The sequence below is a fragment of the Poecilia reticulata genome, linkage group LG13, assembly GCF_000633615.1.
Source record: "Poecilia reticulata strain Guanapo linkage group LG13, Guppy_female_1.0+MT, whole genome shotgun sequence".
In the NCBI taxonomy this organism is placed as follows: domain Eukaryota; kingdom Metazoa; phylum Chordata; class Actinopteri; order Cyprinodontiformes; family Poeciliidae; genus Poecilia; species Poecilia reticulata.
The window spans coordinates 33147521-33162334 of NC_024343.1; the positions used below are offsets into that span (position 1 = coordinate 33147521).

General features: G+C 42.6%; 3 protein-coding genes across 3 annotated transcripts in view; 2 read left to right on the forward strand and 1 right to left on the reverse strand.

The window, feature by feature from the left end:
• LOC103475285 (olfactory receptor 52N2-like) overlaps positions 1-1440 on the forward strand; it is a 12937-nt gene extending 11497 nt beyond the window's left edge. The window contains exon 3 of the mRNA XM_008426788.2: positions 6-1440. Coding sequence (XP_008425010.1) covers positions 6-144 — 139 coding nt within the window. The 3' untranslated portion in view covers positions 145-1440. The remainder of the gene's footprint in view (positions 1-5) is intronic.
• A 1083-nt stretch (positions 1441-2523) lies between these two features.
• Positions 2524-5477, forward strand: or55e1 (odorant receptor, family 55, subfamily E, member 1). The gene has a single exon (XM_008426789.2). It carries the CDS (start codon positions 3208-3210, stop codon positions 4213-4215), a length of 1008 nt encoding a protein of 335 aa, XP_008425011.1. The 5' UTR covers positions 2524-3207; the 3' UTR covers positions 4216-5477.
• Positions 5478-7111: 1634 nt separating this feature from the next.
• The window catches only part of arrb1 (arrestin, beta 1), a 20614-nt gene continuing 12911 nt past the window's right edge, over positions 7112-14814 (reverse strand). Inside the window, exons 9-14 of the mRNA XM_017308135.1 lie at positions 12777-12928; positions 12606-12689; positions 11220-11243; positions 10959-11029; positions 10203-10251; positions 7112-8131 (exon numbers count right to left, since the gene is read on the reverse strand). Of these exons, the coding sequence (XP_017163624.1) occupies positions 8020-8131; positions 10203-10251; positions 10959-11029; positions 11220-11243; positions 12606-12689; positions 12777-12928 (492 nt within the window). The 3' untranslated portion in view covers positions 7112-8019. The remainder of the gene's footprint in view (positions 8132-10202; positions 10252-10958; positions 11030-11219; positions 11244-12605; positions 12690-12776; positions 12929-14814) is intronic.

The following is a 14814-nucleotide window of genomic DNA, read 5'->3' on the forward strand; positions in this document are numbered from 1 at the left end:
AACAGTCTCCCAAACGCTGGTCGTGTTTTTGTCAGCATCATGTACCTGTTCCTTCCCAGCTGTATAAACCCGATCATCTACGGAGTCAGAACCACCGAGATCCAAAAACACATCTGGAGGATGCTGTCATCTCGCAAGCTGTGACTTACAGCTGAAACACGATTTACATTTTTTGGTTCCATATTGTTTATTAATAAAAATGTTTCAAACGTTTGCTTGATAACATTTCAGTGTTAAGAGGATTGTGATGTTTGTAAGGAATCACTTTAAGTGTAAACTTTGAGCCCAGGTCACATTTATTGTAGAAGCTGTTATTTAAGCAGCTCAGAGACTCCCAGCAGGAGAGACTAATGAAGCAGAGCAGAAACCAACGCCAGAGGAACATGAAGGCTCCCAAATCAACTCACCTTAACATCTGCAGAGGAGAAAATCTGACCTTTTCTGGTTCAACAGGAAGGAAAACGTACGGAAACCTCAGTGATGATTAACACATTTCATGAGTTTAACTTCACCTTTATGCTGATATGGAGAATAAACTCTGGAGAATCTGATTTAAACCTCCTGCAGCCAATCACAGTGCTGCTGCCTTCAGGGTCAGCCGTCCTGTGGGACGTCTGGACGTCGGCTATAAGACGAGCTGAGGGGAGACTCAGCGTCCTGATGAGGATCCAGCAGCAGGTAGGACATTTAACTGGGTTAATGTTTCAGTTTCCCTCTGAACGTTTCCACACAGAAACTGGAGTTTATTGATTTAAGCAGATCAGAGGTCAGACCTGGTTTTACCATCAATACCTGATCAATAGCTTCATGTTTGCTCAGCTGCTTGGTTTTAATTTAAACCAGTCTAACGAACCAGACACAGTGTTGTGGTGAATTTCTCTGGTTCTTCTATTAATCCAGTTAGTGATGGAATCAGGATTGTGTTCACATTCTTGCAGTTTTGTTTCTATAAAACTGTATTTTTACTTAATACAGTTTTAATCCTAATTTAATGTAATTAGGGTTTAGTTAGAAGTTGAGTTTTTTTCCTTCATTTTTTAAATTAAAATGCAAAAAGTAAATTGAATTTAACAAATATTTATTTGATTTTCCTGCATAATTCTTTGTCGATGTTAGTTTACATGAGCAAATACTGTCTGTATTTAGATAATATTAATTATCTAAATACAGACAGTATTTGTGAAGGAGGTGGTTTTGTTCGGTCACTTTGTGTTTTCTGTCGACTTAACAACGATCCCAAAAACTAAAGAAACATTTTAACACGAACTTGCAGAAGGATTTAAAATCTGAAGTCACGACCGTCACGACCGTCCCAGAACTTATTGCGATAAACAATAATATTGTTGTTTTAAATGCAAAACTGAAGTTTAAAACTCCAAATCGTTTCTAAATCTGGGTTTTGCAGTTTTCTTGACCAGGTTCTGGTTTTGATCCAGAATGTTTTTTCATTTCCTGTTGATCCTCAACAGGGATTTAATTTTTCCTTCTCTCTGCTTTTATTTTGAAAATGAAGCTTTGATCAAAGTTAAAACTAAAAATGATCTAAATCATATTTTAAGTAGTTTTTTCTGTCTGGTTTGAGGTAAAACTGATGATTCTGATAGTTAATAGATTTTATTTTGTCTGTTTTTTATTCTGAGCAGTGAACTCATCACCAGAATGACTGGAAACCAGCAGAAGAAGAAACACTTTATATTTATATTAATTATCTAAATACAGACAGTAAATCTAGTTCTACCTCCTGAGACGTGTTTCAGTGTGAAATTAAATTAAATAATGCAGATTTAATTCATGCGAACTGACAGGAAATAACTCAACCTTTTTATTTTTCTGTTTCGCACCAAGTTCTTGTATTTAAGCAGTTTTATGATAAATGTTTCTGTAATAGTTTGAAGGATTTATATATGATAAAATCTGTTCCACTGAGTTTAATATCTAAATATTCAGAATTTATTCAGAGCCATAAAATCATAATCATTATGGGGGAAAAATCTGAATTGTTTCATTAGTATCTGCATCCTGCTGTGTTTTTGTTGAATAGATGTTTTATTATTTCACAGACTAACAAATCTAAATAGGACTTTAATATTTTTATATAACTCGCTTGCAGAGTTTGGTAGTAAAATTACATTTACTTGAGCAACTTTTTTAAAAAAAGAATAATTTTAAGAGTATTTTTACTTTTACTTGAGTTATTTTATTATGAAGTATTTCTTCTGTTACTTGAGTAAAATTTCTGGATTTTGAGTAAAAACAAACATGTTTTAACCAGAAATCCACCAGACAGACTCACACTTGCAGTTTCTGCTAAAGTCTAATCAGTTTTTTATTGAAAGAAACTGATTAGAAATATTTTGTTTTGCCTGATTTTGTTATTTTGTATTTATCTAAATTATTTTAATTTTGGTCCTTAAAATACAAACATTTCCCTTTAACTTTATATTTTGGTTCGACTGATGATGTGATTTGTAAATATTAAATGATTGATCATTTGATCAGGTACTTCAGTAAAATTTTTACCAAATACTTTTTCACTCTTCCTGGAGTAAAAACATGTTGAAGGTTTTGGGTTTCCTGCCCCCTCAGCACAAAACGGCAAATAAAAATAGTTAAATTGTTCTGAAACATCTCAGAATGAGGAATGTCAGCAAAAAAACAGATTATCTGAACTATCTGGTCAGATTGGAGAAAATCAGACAATATTTTCACAGAATCATCTGTGAAAACCTGGGAGTAGTGATGAACCTGAACCTTCAGCGTCACATAAACACAGTTACAAAGTCGGTCTTCTATCACCTTCCACTGAGAGAAAATACTTTCAAATGCTGTTGGTGGTTTATGAATCACTGAACAGCTTAAAGATCTGCTGCTGATCAACCTTCCAGATGAAGCAGCTTTCAGCTTCTATGCAAACTTCCAGAAAACTGCAAAACAGCTGAAACACCGAGTTCCTTTAAATCCAGACTAACAGCTACATGTTTAGAGTCGCTTCTGAAACTAAATGAAACGTTGATCAACATTCTGATGTGTAACGACGGCAAAATGTAATGTTTACCAGGCAACGTGTTTTATGAGGCCGTATTTCTGTTTTGTTGTTTGGTAAAGCATTTTGAAGTGTTGCTGAAATGTGATATACAAATAAGGTTGATTGGTTGATCGACTGATTGATCTGTCCAACCTGTTGTTGTTTCCAGGTGAGGCGGCGCCATGTTGGACGCTCCGCTCAACAGGAACTTGTCCCACTCCAGCTTCCGGCTCAGATGTTTTCCGGAGCTGCAGGACCGCCGCTGGACTCTGGCGCTGCTGTTCTTCCTCTGCTTCCTGTCTGTGCTGCTGGGAAACTGTGCGCTGGTCTACGTGATCCGCAGGGTGGCGCGCCTGCACAGCCCCATGTACGTCCTGGTGTGCCTGCTGTGCGTGGTGGACGTCCTGCTGGCCTCCGTCATCCTCCCCAACATGCTGCTCAACCTGCTGCTCGACTGGAGCCACATCTCGCTGGCCGGATGCCTCATCCAGATGTTTTCCACGCACTTCCTGTCGTCGCTGGAGTCCACGCTGCTGTTGGTGATGGCGCTGGACCGCTACGTCGCCATCTGCAAGCCGCTGCGCTACACGGACGTCATGAGCTCCTCCGCCCTCCTGAAGCTGCTCGTCTTTGCGCTCCTGCGCAGCGTCTCCATCATGTCGGCGCTGGTGGTTCTGGCCGGTTCTCTGTGGTTCTGCGGCTCCAACGTCATCCAGCACTGCTACTGCGACCACATGGCGCTGGTCCGCCTGGCCTGCGTCAGTACGCAGAGGAACCACGCGGCTGGGCTGGCGGTGATCGTCTGTTTCGTGGGTGTGGACATTCCCGTCATCTTCTTCTCCTACGTGAAGATCGTGCAGGTCGTGGTGCGAACAGCGGCGGCCAGCGAGGAGCGGCTGAAGGCGCTTCACACCTGCAGCACGCACCTGATGGTCATCGTGTGTTTCTACCTGGTGGGCACCATCACCTTCCTGTCCGGCAGCCTCAACATTCCCATAGCAACGGGCATCAACACCCTGATGGGCGTCGCGTACATCCTGATCCCCGCGACCGTCAATCCCATCATCTACGGCGTTCGGACCACAGAGATCCGCCGAGGCCTTCAGAGGATGTTCAAGCTCAGAGAAAGGAAGATCGCGTCTCTGACGGTTTCTTCTGGAAAACGACAGACTCTGAGAACATCCGGTTAGGAGCCCACAAGTCTGACTCTTCAAAAGTAACGCAGTACAAAGTGTTCATGAACCAAAGGCCTCCATCTTAATATCGTGACTTTAACTAATACTGAAGACAAATTAGGAGCGTCCTAAGTAATCCGGCTCTCAAGGGCCGCACCTGATTGGACCAGCAGGTCATTGTGGGCGGATCCCAGTGTGAACGTTAGAGTTTCTCCATAACAGGAAGTGTTTTCAATAACATCAACTATTGGTAACAAATAAAAACTATTTTAGTTGTGCTAAGCCTGAAGCACTAATCATAAACATTAGCTGGGCTAAAACTAAAGCGCATTAGCTTCTGATATTTAGCAGAAGCTAATGCTAAAGTGCTAAATTCCACCATGTTGGATATCCAACATGGCGGAAGAGGAAGTGGAACTGCTGCGTGAACAGTCCTCATCCACTTCAAAATAAGAGCATTAACATAAACATTAACTAGTTGAAGAATCTGCAACAGTCAATCTAAACCTAGACGTTTAACTTTATTCAACTGAAAGTTTGCAAAACAATAAATCAGCATTTTAAAATGTATCTGGAAGATTAATGAAGTGGAAGCTAAGTGCTAAACGCTAAAGTTAGCCAAAATGCTGAGGAAATAATTAGAAGTGTGCCCACTGCTAAAATGAATGCCCATCATTTCTCCTTTTCTTAGATTAGGACTAATTTACTCCTCTGGCATCAAACTTTCATTTATTTCTTCAGCGTCACACGCAGCTTTTTAATAAGTAATGCTCCTATTTGATTGTACACAGATATTGATGAGCAGGAAGGTCTTAATAACACCATTATATTTAAAAACTAAATCAATTTTATAAGTGAAATAATGTGAAACTGGAAAAAGCTGTTAAAAAAAGAAAAACGTTTTGATCACAAATGTCATCAGGCTGTGTATGAATATCATGGCTGACAGTGAAAACACTCACAGAGCTTCTAATAGTGTTTTTATTAAAGACTGTGGGGAATATACAAGTTTTCTGACAATATCAAAATAAAAGACAACTGGAACTAAAGTATAAACAGATATGATGCATTTCTTCCTCATCCTCCGACTTCCAGTCTCCAAGACGAACTGGTGTCTGTCCGTGTTTCAGACCCAAACACCTGCCAGACTTCAGGAAAACACAAGTTCAGGAATCTCACTTCATATTAAAATCAGCAGATAATAAACAGAAACCGTCATGAACGGCCACAGGGCTGACGAACAGAAAACTGTTAACATTCAACACACAGCTGAGCAGTTCACAGATCATCATCAGGAGGAACAAATCCTGCTTTTAAAAAATACAACTCACAGGAATCTACAGTTAATTATAGATTACATTAATTATTTTACTATATATTAATATGTGGAAAATATTGTCAAAACTTAAGCAATTTAAGGGGTTTCCATCTTTTACTTTATCTGCTGTTCAGGCCACCACCAGCAGGTGGCGGTAACACAGCAGGTTGTGCAATGTTGTGACAAAGTATTCACCCTACACATTTTTAATAAGTATTTTATCACATTTAATTGAACTCATCCACTTATCAGACAAAGATGATTTCATTTTACTGAGGGGAAATAATAATAACAGTGAGTGAAATATGTCCATGTCTGTTCACTGCCACTGAGCTTCTGCTCAGCAGAAATCTTCTAAATCACAGACGGGATTTTTCTAAATCACTGTGGAAGTATGGGAATTGTTTTAGAACCAGATTTTAGCTTGAACTTTGACTTGGCCACCCCAGAGCTTTGGTTTCTGTTTTACATGTTGATCAATAGGGCTGCACAGTGGTGCAGTTGGTAGAGCTGCTGCCTTCCAGCAAGAAGGTTCTGGGTTCGATTCCCGGCCCTGGTCTTTCTGCATGGAGTCTCCATGTTCTCCCTGTGCATGGTGGGTTTTCTCCAGGTACTCCGGTTTCCTCCCACAGTCCAAAAACATGACTGTCAGGTTAATTGGTGTGTCTAAATTCTCCATAGGTGTGTGTGTGTGTGTGTGTGTGTGTGTGTGTGTGTGCATGGTTGTGTGTCTCTGTGTTGCCCTGCGACAGACTGGTGACCTGTCCAGGTGACCGTTAGCACCAGCAACCCTCCCGACCCACTAAGGGATGTTGATCAATATCCTGCTGCAAAACCCAAAAGGGCTTGAACTGATGGTCAGAGCTTCCTTCAGGGTTTTTCAGAAAGCAGAAATTATGGTTCCATCAATTTTAGTAAATCACCAGAGTAACAGGAGACCAACAGCCTGACACCAAATCCAGCCGTAGCTCCGTCTCTGAAAGGCTGCGTTGGTTTTACTCCAGATGAAACGGGACCAACTTCCACGTTCGACTCATCAGGGTGTCAGCGGTAAATGTGAGGAAAACCTTTGTGTTCTTCTGGATCAGCTCTGGTTCTGGAGTTGGAACTCTCCCATTTTCTCTTTTTTCGTCATCAAGCATGACCTCTGACCTTAACTGGGGCAGTGAGGTCTGCAGAGCTTTAGGGTCTTTTCCCTCCTGACAGTCCGGTAAACTCGGTGCAGCATTTGCTGCATTTCAGCTGGTGCAGTTCGCCTCCTCCTGAACCGTCAGGTGTTTGTGTAGCAGCAGATCACTGAGACCCACCTCCTGAAGCTCCTGCAGAGAACGCACGAGCATCAGAACCAAAGCTGGTCTGATGGTCTTTTCCACCACATGGACTCTCGGCTTCATGTAACTCTCGATAAGCCGTGGTTTCAGGGCGCATTAAGGAAAGACGTCCAATGAAACGCTGTTCCAGCTCGTCTGCAGGATGAGGCTTCCTGTCACACAAGCCTGAAAACACCAGCAGGACGTCTGAGCAACACAACAACCAGCCAGAGGAGGCGCTGGCCTCCGATTCGCCCAATCACAATCCAGTCTAGAATCTGTAGGCAACCTATTAAAGTTAGGGTGGTCATAATCTTATGGCTGGTTGGTCTGCATACCAGCTGTTGGGACCATACATAAGAAATGTCATTAATTAAGGCCACTTTTCACTGATCTTGCAGGACTGTCTTCACCTGGATGTCAGAACCGCGGCTGGGTTTTAAGAAGAACCATGAAGTACAGCAGAACTGTGTGGAGTTGGACTCGTAACGATCTCTGGTGTCATTTAGGAGCAACATGCATGTTCCAGTGGGTCCCACAGCATTTCTTTAACTATACCACTGCTTTGGTTTTTCTACGACTGGTGAGCTGGGCACAGCTTTCAGAGCTGGAAGATTATTTCAACCCAATGATGATGATTTGGGAAATGATCAACGTGTCGGAACAAACCAAGGATAACTTCATTATTCATGAGCTCAATAAACAATAAAATACTGATATATTTCATGCACTGGTTCCTTGCTGATCGTTGGGTCGGTGCCTCTTCACCACCTGCAGATGCAAGCTGAAGTCCCTGATGTTGATCTGGGGGGGAACCGCTGCAAGTCATCCGAATGTGGCAGTGTTTTTGTTTTTAAAAGACCCTTCAACATAAAACACTGAAGCTAACCTCAACACAACTGAACTCCTGACCGGTCTCTAATGGAAATACGAAGAACAAAGAGAGGCATGCTTCCAGCGACCGCCGGCTCTGAGTTCCTGCTGAGGCTCGGCCTGACGACACAAGGCTGCGGTATTCTACACCCTGCGGGACGCAGAGAGAGGACGGATATGAACAAACACACAAACACGCCACCACCGAGTGTTTGGAGGGTGTCCAGACTGTGGCTCGGCCTACAGGTAACCTCTGCCGGCTCCACACTACAAACAGCAGCAAAACAACAACAGTGACGGCCGCGGCGCCCGTCGCCTCTATCTGTCGTCGGGTTTGGGTGAGTCCAGCGGTTCCTCGTCTTCCTCCTTCTCGTCTTTAGCGCCAATGAGCCGCTGGCGGGCGAAGTCCTCGAATATGATGTCATCATCACTGAGGGACGGAGAACGTGACTGAGGTTAGTTCAGAGCTTCGGTGCAACATCATCAATCTGCTGCCCACACAAACAAACCGCTGCCCAAAAGTATTCATACCCCTGGAACATTTAAAGTTATCGCCTAACTTCAGAAATATTTCCTCTTGCTGCAACTGAAACTACGTGGGTCAGAAGATTAAAAAAAACGTGTTAGTCCCACTTTTATGCAAATGATCATTTTGACCTGCTAAATATTTTGGGATTTTGTGACTTTCCTGCGTTTTCATTGATCCAAATAGTCTAACCAAATAAACACGGTTTAATGTGCGCGGATGACTCAGAGGGAACAGCAGCAGCTTTATGCACTTGGTTTGTATTCAAGTCATGGCTGCAACAAAATGCTAAATTAGGACCTGTGATACGAATTATGGCTGAGTGCAACTCAAGAAACGGCTGCAAGGGAATAATCAAAAGTCTTCAACTCCCAGTGGCCGCAGCACAAAACATCATAAAAACTAAAATCAAAGAATGTTGCAGAAAGTCAAAGAACAACTGGTGATGCAAGAAGTGCAGGAGAACCAAAGCATCAGGCGTCCGGTGGAAACGGCGCAGCGGCCAGACGGTCCAACAGAGACGAGGCAGAAACACACTTTTCAAGTAAGTTTGCACCAAGTCTTGGGTAAATCTCTGGGGAAAGAAATCTGGCCTTCGTTTGAATCTAAAATCGAATGTTTGATGCTAAAAAGTAAAAGCGTTTATGATTAAATATGGTGGTGGAAACATGACGGTTTCAGTCAACAGAAAACCTAATTACAGTAAACAGCAAAATAATCATGGTGAGAGTTTCGCTGCTGTGTTACCTGATAAATATTTTTACTCATTACTGAGAGATGAATGGATTATTTTGGTTTTGCCATTTCCTGTTGATTAACTTTAAATCCTCTTCCACCTGCAGTTTGAATAATTTGGCATTTTGCTGCTGCCGTCTGTAAATCTGTCAGATGTTTCTCTGTTAGAGACGGTTGAGGTGAAGATCACCGTCAGCCACAGGGAGTATGAGCTTCAACACCTCATCCCCGCCACGCCTGGAGGCTCACAGCCATTTCATTCCCACCATGTGATTGGCTGATGTGCTCTTCATTTTCACCTTTTGTTGAACAGGTGTCTCTAAAAATGAACCTTGAAAAACCAGATTATTCAGACAAGAAGCACCAACATCACAGCCTTCATCTTAAACCTTCAGAGGAAGGTTGTAGGTTTGATTCCAGATTCCATGTCGACACACGTTAACCCAAAGCTGCCTACGAATTGGTGAATGGGTGAAACCCGGTTTGAACATGGCTGTCCATTTACCTTCTTAAAACACCTGATAATCTTTGACTTTGTCCAGACAACAATACATGTTTGGCGAGTTGAGAAGAAGGCAGAAAGCGAAGTGGAATCGATATCCAGAGCAGATGCGAGTCTAGCCTGATGAGAGGATGAATTTTAAGTGAACAAACACAGAGATGCTTCTGCTGACTCCCGTTAGGTAATATAGGGATGAACACACATTTTACATATGTAGAGTAAAGCCTTCGATAAAACCCGCAGCGTGCTGCACACCATGAGCCTGGACGCATTTTGAGAAAATGAAGCCAACAAACCACAATCTGCTTGTTTTCAACATTTAACTGATGGTAAATTCATGCGCAGGCTTAATGAGACTCATTAGACCGAGTCGCGGCTTGTTCAATTAAAAAGCTTCCAAAGAAAACATCAGAAAGGGCATTAAACTGAAAATAAAACCAGTAATGAATCCCTCTGAGCAAGGCAGACCTCCTAATAGGGTCTTAAAGCAATCTCACTATCACAGTAATAATCAGAGAGATCCAGAGTGGCTGCTGACAGCCAGAAGAGTTTCCAGTTTAAAGCCCATTTCCTGCAGCTCCCACAGCAGCACGCATTAGGATGCATTAAGGCTGAGTCTCTGGAGACGACTTCAGAGCTGCTAATGCGCTAACGGGCCGAGAGGAAACCCTCTCTGCTGCCAGCACCGTCCAATCAGAGAGCCAGCTGACGAGCAGGAAAGACGGGAGGGCTGCTTACTTTGTGTCAAACTCAATCAGGTTAGTGTCGATCGGAGCTTCATCTGGAGCTGCGGAGAGTCAGAAAGAGGCAATCAGAGCTCTGTCATCACATCACAAACCAACATGATTCACTGCTCTTCTCCATGCAGGGTTTCTTCTTCTTTTTTCTAAGACAACGTTGGCGTTGTGGGCAGGATTTCTGTCAACAGTGCAAACAGAAGTGAGACACACCGGATTCGTTATGGAATCCGATCCGACAGAAAAATGTTTTCACCGTTTCTGTTGACATTATATTGACATTCTACAAATAATCTGCAGGAGAACATAAAACTCACTCTAAACACACATTTCAGTAATGACAGCCGTCACCGTATTACCAGTGTAGATGCTAACATTAGCAGATGATCACACATCAGAACATGCTAGGATCGTTATACGGCAGATCGCTTCCATGTGGGAGAAAAGGAACCCCAGACCATGAATATTAACCATAGTAACTACTCATGTATTCATATAGAGGGCATCAACAACCAAGAAATAACATGTCAGATGGGAAATAACTTTTGGTTTTCAGCCTTTAAGGTGAAGGAAATTCCTCCTGTTTGATTTCTTGGGGGCTTGTCCGGGATCATCAGGCTGTTTTCTATCCAACGATGTAATCTAAGCCATGATGGAGAACTTTAGCAGATTTAACAGTTTTAATCCAAAAGGCAGGAAGGTTTTTTATTGAAATAATTCAGTTTATTATCGAGTCAGAAATGTGAAGACATCTCACCGTCTCTGTAGATGGACTCCTCCAGCGGCTTCGGGTGCATTAATGTGAAGGGCAGCTCAACAGAGACGTCACTGGAAAACAGATCATCCAGGTGCACTGAAGCTCATAAAACATCACTTTTCAACTGCAGATTCATTAAGGGCTTTTATTAAAGTGGATGCATGTCACCACCAGAAAGGCGGTGCAGTAAGATGTTCGGATGACCTTTGGTAAATCTCAGCATGAACGTTTCCATCCGTGACAGAGTGAAAGGTTGGTTACCTGGAAGCCAGATCTCCGAGAAGCCTGAAATCAATACATATTTAACATCATCAGTTTCAGAGCAGCATCATTTCCAGCTGTTTAAACTGAGTCGTCTCTTCATTTCATGTTGTTATGACGCACTTAGTCACTTCTACAAGCTGATTCTTTCACCAAACAGTGCATGTTAGAAACTGGAGTCAGAGATGAGAGAGTTTTCTCTTAGGAGCTATAGCTCAGGGGTGAGCAGTCCTGGTCCTGGAGGGCCGGAGTTCTGCAACTCTTAGACGTCTCCCTGGTCCAACACACTTGAATCCAGCAGCTGAATCAGCTCCTCTGTTCAGTCAGGTTCTCCAGAGTCCTGCTAACGACCTCATTATTTGACTCAGGTGTGTTGAAGTAGAGACGCATCTAAAAGTTGCAGGAGGCCCTCGAGGCCTGGAGCTGCCCACCCCGGAGCTAGCTCCTTTAGACTTAAAGTCGCAGAGACACAAACTGTAACTGTGGCTCATTTTCTGAAAGGATGCATGAAAACTGCAGGACATTTTTCTTTTAATAACTCTACAGCTGAATCTTTATTAAAAGTAATGAAGAACTCCAGAATCAGTTCCCATTTTCCTTTCCTGTGGTTCTTCAAAGTTTTCCTAATTCACCCTGAGAAACACCAGGTTTTCAGCTAAATCACTCTGTTTGATCTGAAATCCTGTTTTCTGGGTTAAACTTTTAGAAAACAACTGGGATCAGATTGCATCAACCTGTGGCAGGTTGTCTTTAAACGAAACCGATGAAGTTTCAGGATTTCTCTGTGGAGCTTCGTCCTTCCTGGACTGATGTGGCGTTGTTGGCAGGATTCCCAGATTTATTCAGGGTTTTATGCTGAAATTACGCAGCCTGCCATGAAACTCGGGTTAAAGATCCAACACGTCCCAATGGTTGGGTTTCAAGGCAACGCCTGCCGCCTACAGTAGGGGTGTCCAAAGTCGATCCTGGAGGGCCGGCATCCTGCATGTTTTATTCTCTCCCTAGTGGTGGCAACAACCTCCTCAGCATGTCAGTGTTCTGCTTAGGCCTCTAATGAGCATCATGTGGTCCAGGTGTGCTAAACCAGGGAGAGACTAAAACATGCAGGATGCCGGGTCCCCAGCCGGGCCTCCAGCCGGGACTCCAGCCGGGCCTCCAGCCGGGCCCCCAGCCGGGCCCCCAGCCAGGCCTCCAGCCGGGCCCCAAGCCGGGTCCCCAGGACCAACTTTGGACACCCCTGATCTACAGACTACAGATCAAAACCAGCGTTTTAGCTCATCCTGGTGCATTCCCGGTAGTGTTTATTAACGTGTTCTTTCCCGGTAGTGTTTATTAACGTGTTCTTCCCGGTTGAATGAGTGAAAGTAGAGCTGAGATTCAACCCACCCGCCTCGTGACACCACCAGCTTCACTTTGACTTTGTAGGACACGATGATGCCGAGGATCTCCCTGTTGGCTCCTTCTCTCAGGCTGCCCAGGAGAGCAAACACGCCGTCAGACACCAGCAGCCACCTCTCCAACTGACAGTGAAGGCACCACGAGGGTGGCGGGACTCACAGAGTGCTGGAGGCCAGGTTGGTGTCTTCGTGCTTCAGTTTCCCGTCCAGGGCGAGGCCGCGCTTCTCCCGGTTGTTGGCCAGGAATGGAGTGAGGGTGAAAACTTTGCAGAACGTTGAGCTGGGAGCCACAACGTCACTGCAGACACAAAGGCAGAGTTACTGCTCAGCCGCCGGCGGGCAACACGTTCTGCCATGCAGGCCGACGAGGAGCCGAAGGAAGAAAAAACTAAGACCAAGCAAAGGAAGCGTCCTGGCATCGACCGCAGAGACAAAACCTGAAAGGGATTTTCACGACGCGCGATGGGACCAATGTAGGACGGAAACCGGCACACTCAGGAATGTTCTCTGAACATTTTTGAAAAGAACATTTTTGAAATTAAGAAATTTCCAAGTTTTTGTAGAAAATTTCTGATGTTAATTTCAAAATCATATTTTCTAGCAAACGGAGACTCTGAGTTTCTGCAACGGCCCAAAACGCTGCAGCAGGTTTAGCAGGTTTTCTGTTTAAATGTTTTTCAGTTTCTTTTGGGCTCGTTTGAATAAATGTATTTTCAGGAACAACTGGATTTGGGTCACTTTGTTTCAACACGTTTGCCATTTTTATCCAAGTTTAAGAGAGAATAAAAGCTGATTTTCAGTAAAAGTCTCTGGATAAACTCGGTTTTATCTTTTATTAAAACCTGGTTAGAAAACGTGAACACTTTGTTTTATACTTTACATTTTCCCATGTAGGAAAATTAACATTTTTAATTCTGCGTCTGTGGGCCCAAACCGGCCGGTTCTGGGTTTCCAGTCAGTTTACGGGTCTCTACTGGGTCTGAGTGTGTTTTTAATTTAATGCATATTTTAAACTACATCTGTCACAATAAGTAATTAATCCATTAAGTGCATCATAAATTAAAATGTGCTCAATAATTTCCATTCTGGTTTCTTCAGTTATGACATTATCAATTTGCTGTTAATGGTTTAATTTCTGTTTTATTTACTGTTTTTGATTTTTTTATAAAATTAAAGTTTAATGGTTTGAAGTGACAAACTTTCATTATTATACTTTTTTATCAATATATTACATGAAAATGGTCCAAACGAACAATATTATCACTTATCACAATAATTATTTGGGCAATTTATCAACATTTATTGTCATGACGGGTTTATTATAAACTAAATATTTATTTTAACAAAGTACTTCCATTTATTTTGATTCAGATCCCAGTTTGGACCAATTAGCTTCTAAAATATGAGACTCTGATGCCTGATTAAACTAAAATAACATTAAATGACACCAACCTGCTGGCAGGAATTAATATTAATGATAATAAAATATTTCCTTACAGCAAACTCTAGCTCAGTGGTTCTTAACCTTTTTTGAGGTACCAAACCCACCAGCTTCATATTCACTGAACCCTTCTGTAGTGATAAATAAAATATGATTTTTTTTCCTCCAAATTCAAGACATAGGGGTGACCTAACTAGTCTAGTCGGGTCACTGCATGATCACCAAGTCTTCTTAAAGGTAGAGTCTCTGAGATCAGTTCTTCAACATGTAGTCAGTGTTTTCAGTAAAGCTGATCTGACTGTCCAGGAACGACCCAGGTATTTAAAATCTTCAACAAGTTGGCCATCGGGAGAAGCTGGAACCACTTTAAGGTCTTTACATCATTTAATTAGCTCTACATTATTAAGAGAATGAAAAATTAATAATAAATAATAAAGACTTTGCGGTATTCTGATTTAGTAATGTAATTATATTAGTTGTGTTACCACCCCCACGCCACTAGAGGCAGTAGCAGGTCCGAAAAGATGCGACTAAGCAGCAGATTTAGAAGTTCACTGAAAGCTACAGAATTTGGTAAAAACTGTGAGCTTTGCTGAAGTAAATAAAGACACAAGTTCAAATCCATGCTGAGAGGAGCTCCTTCAATCAGGGCTCCTCCACAGCTCTGATTGGCTAAGCAATGTAACGTGATCCTCTGATTGGCTAAGCAATGTAACGTGATCCTCTGATTGGCTAAGCAATGTAACGTGATCCTCTG

Coding starts and splice junctions, on each gene's coding strand:
- or55e1 (XM_008426789.2), top strand. CDS start 3,208: ATGTTGGACGCTCCGCTCAACAGGAACTTGTCCCACTCCAGCTTCCGG.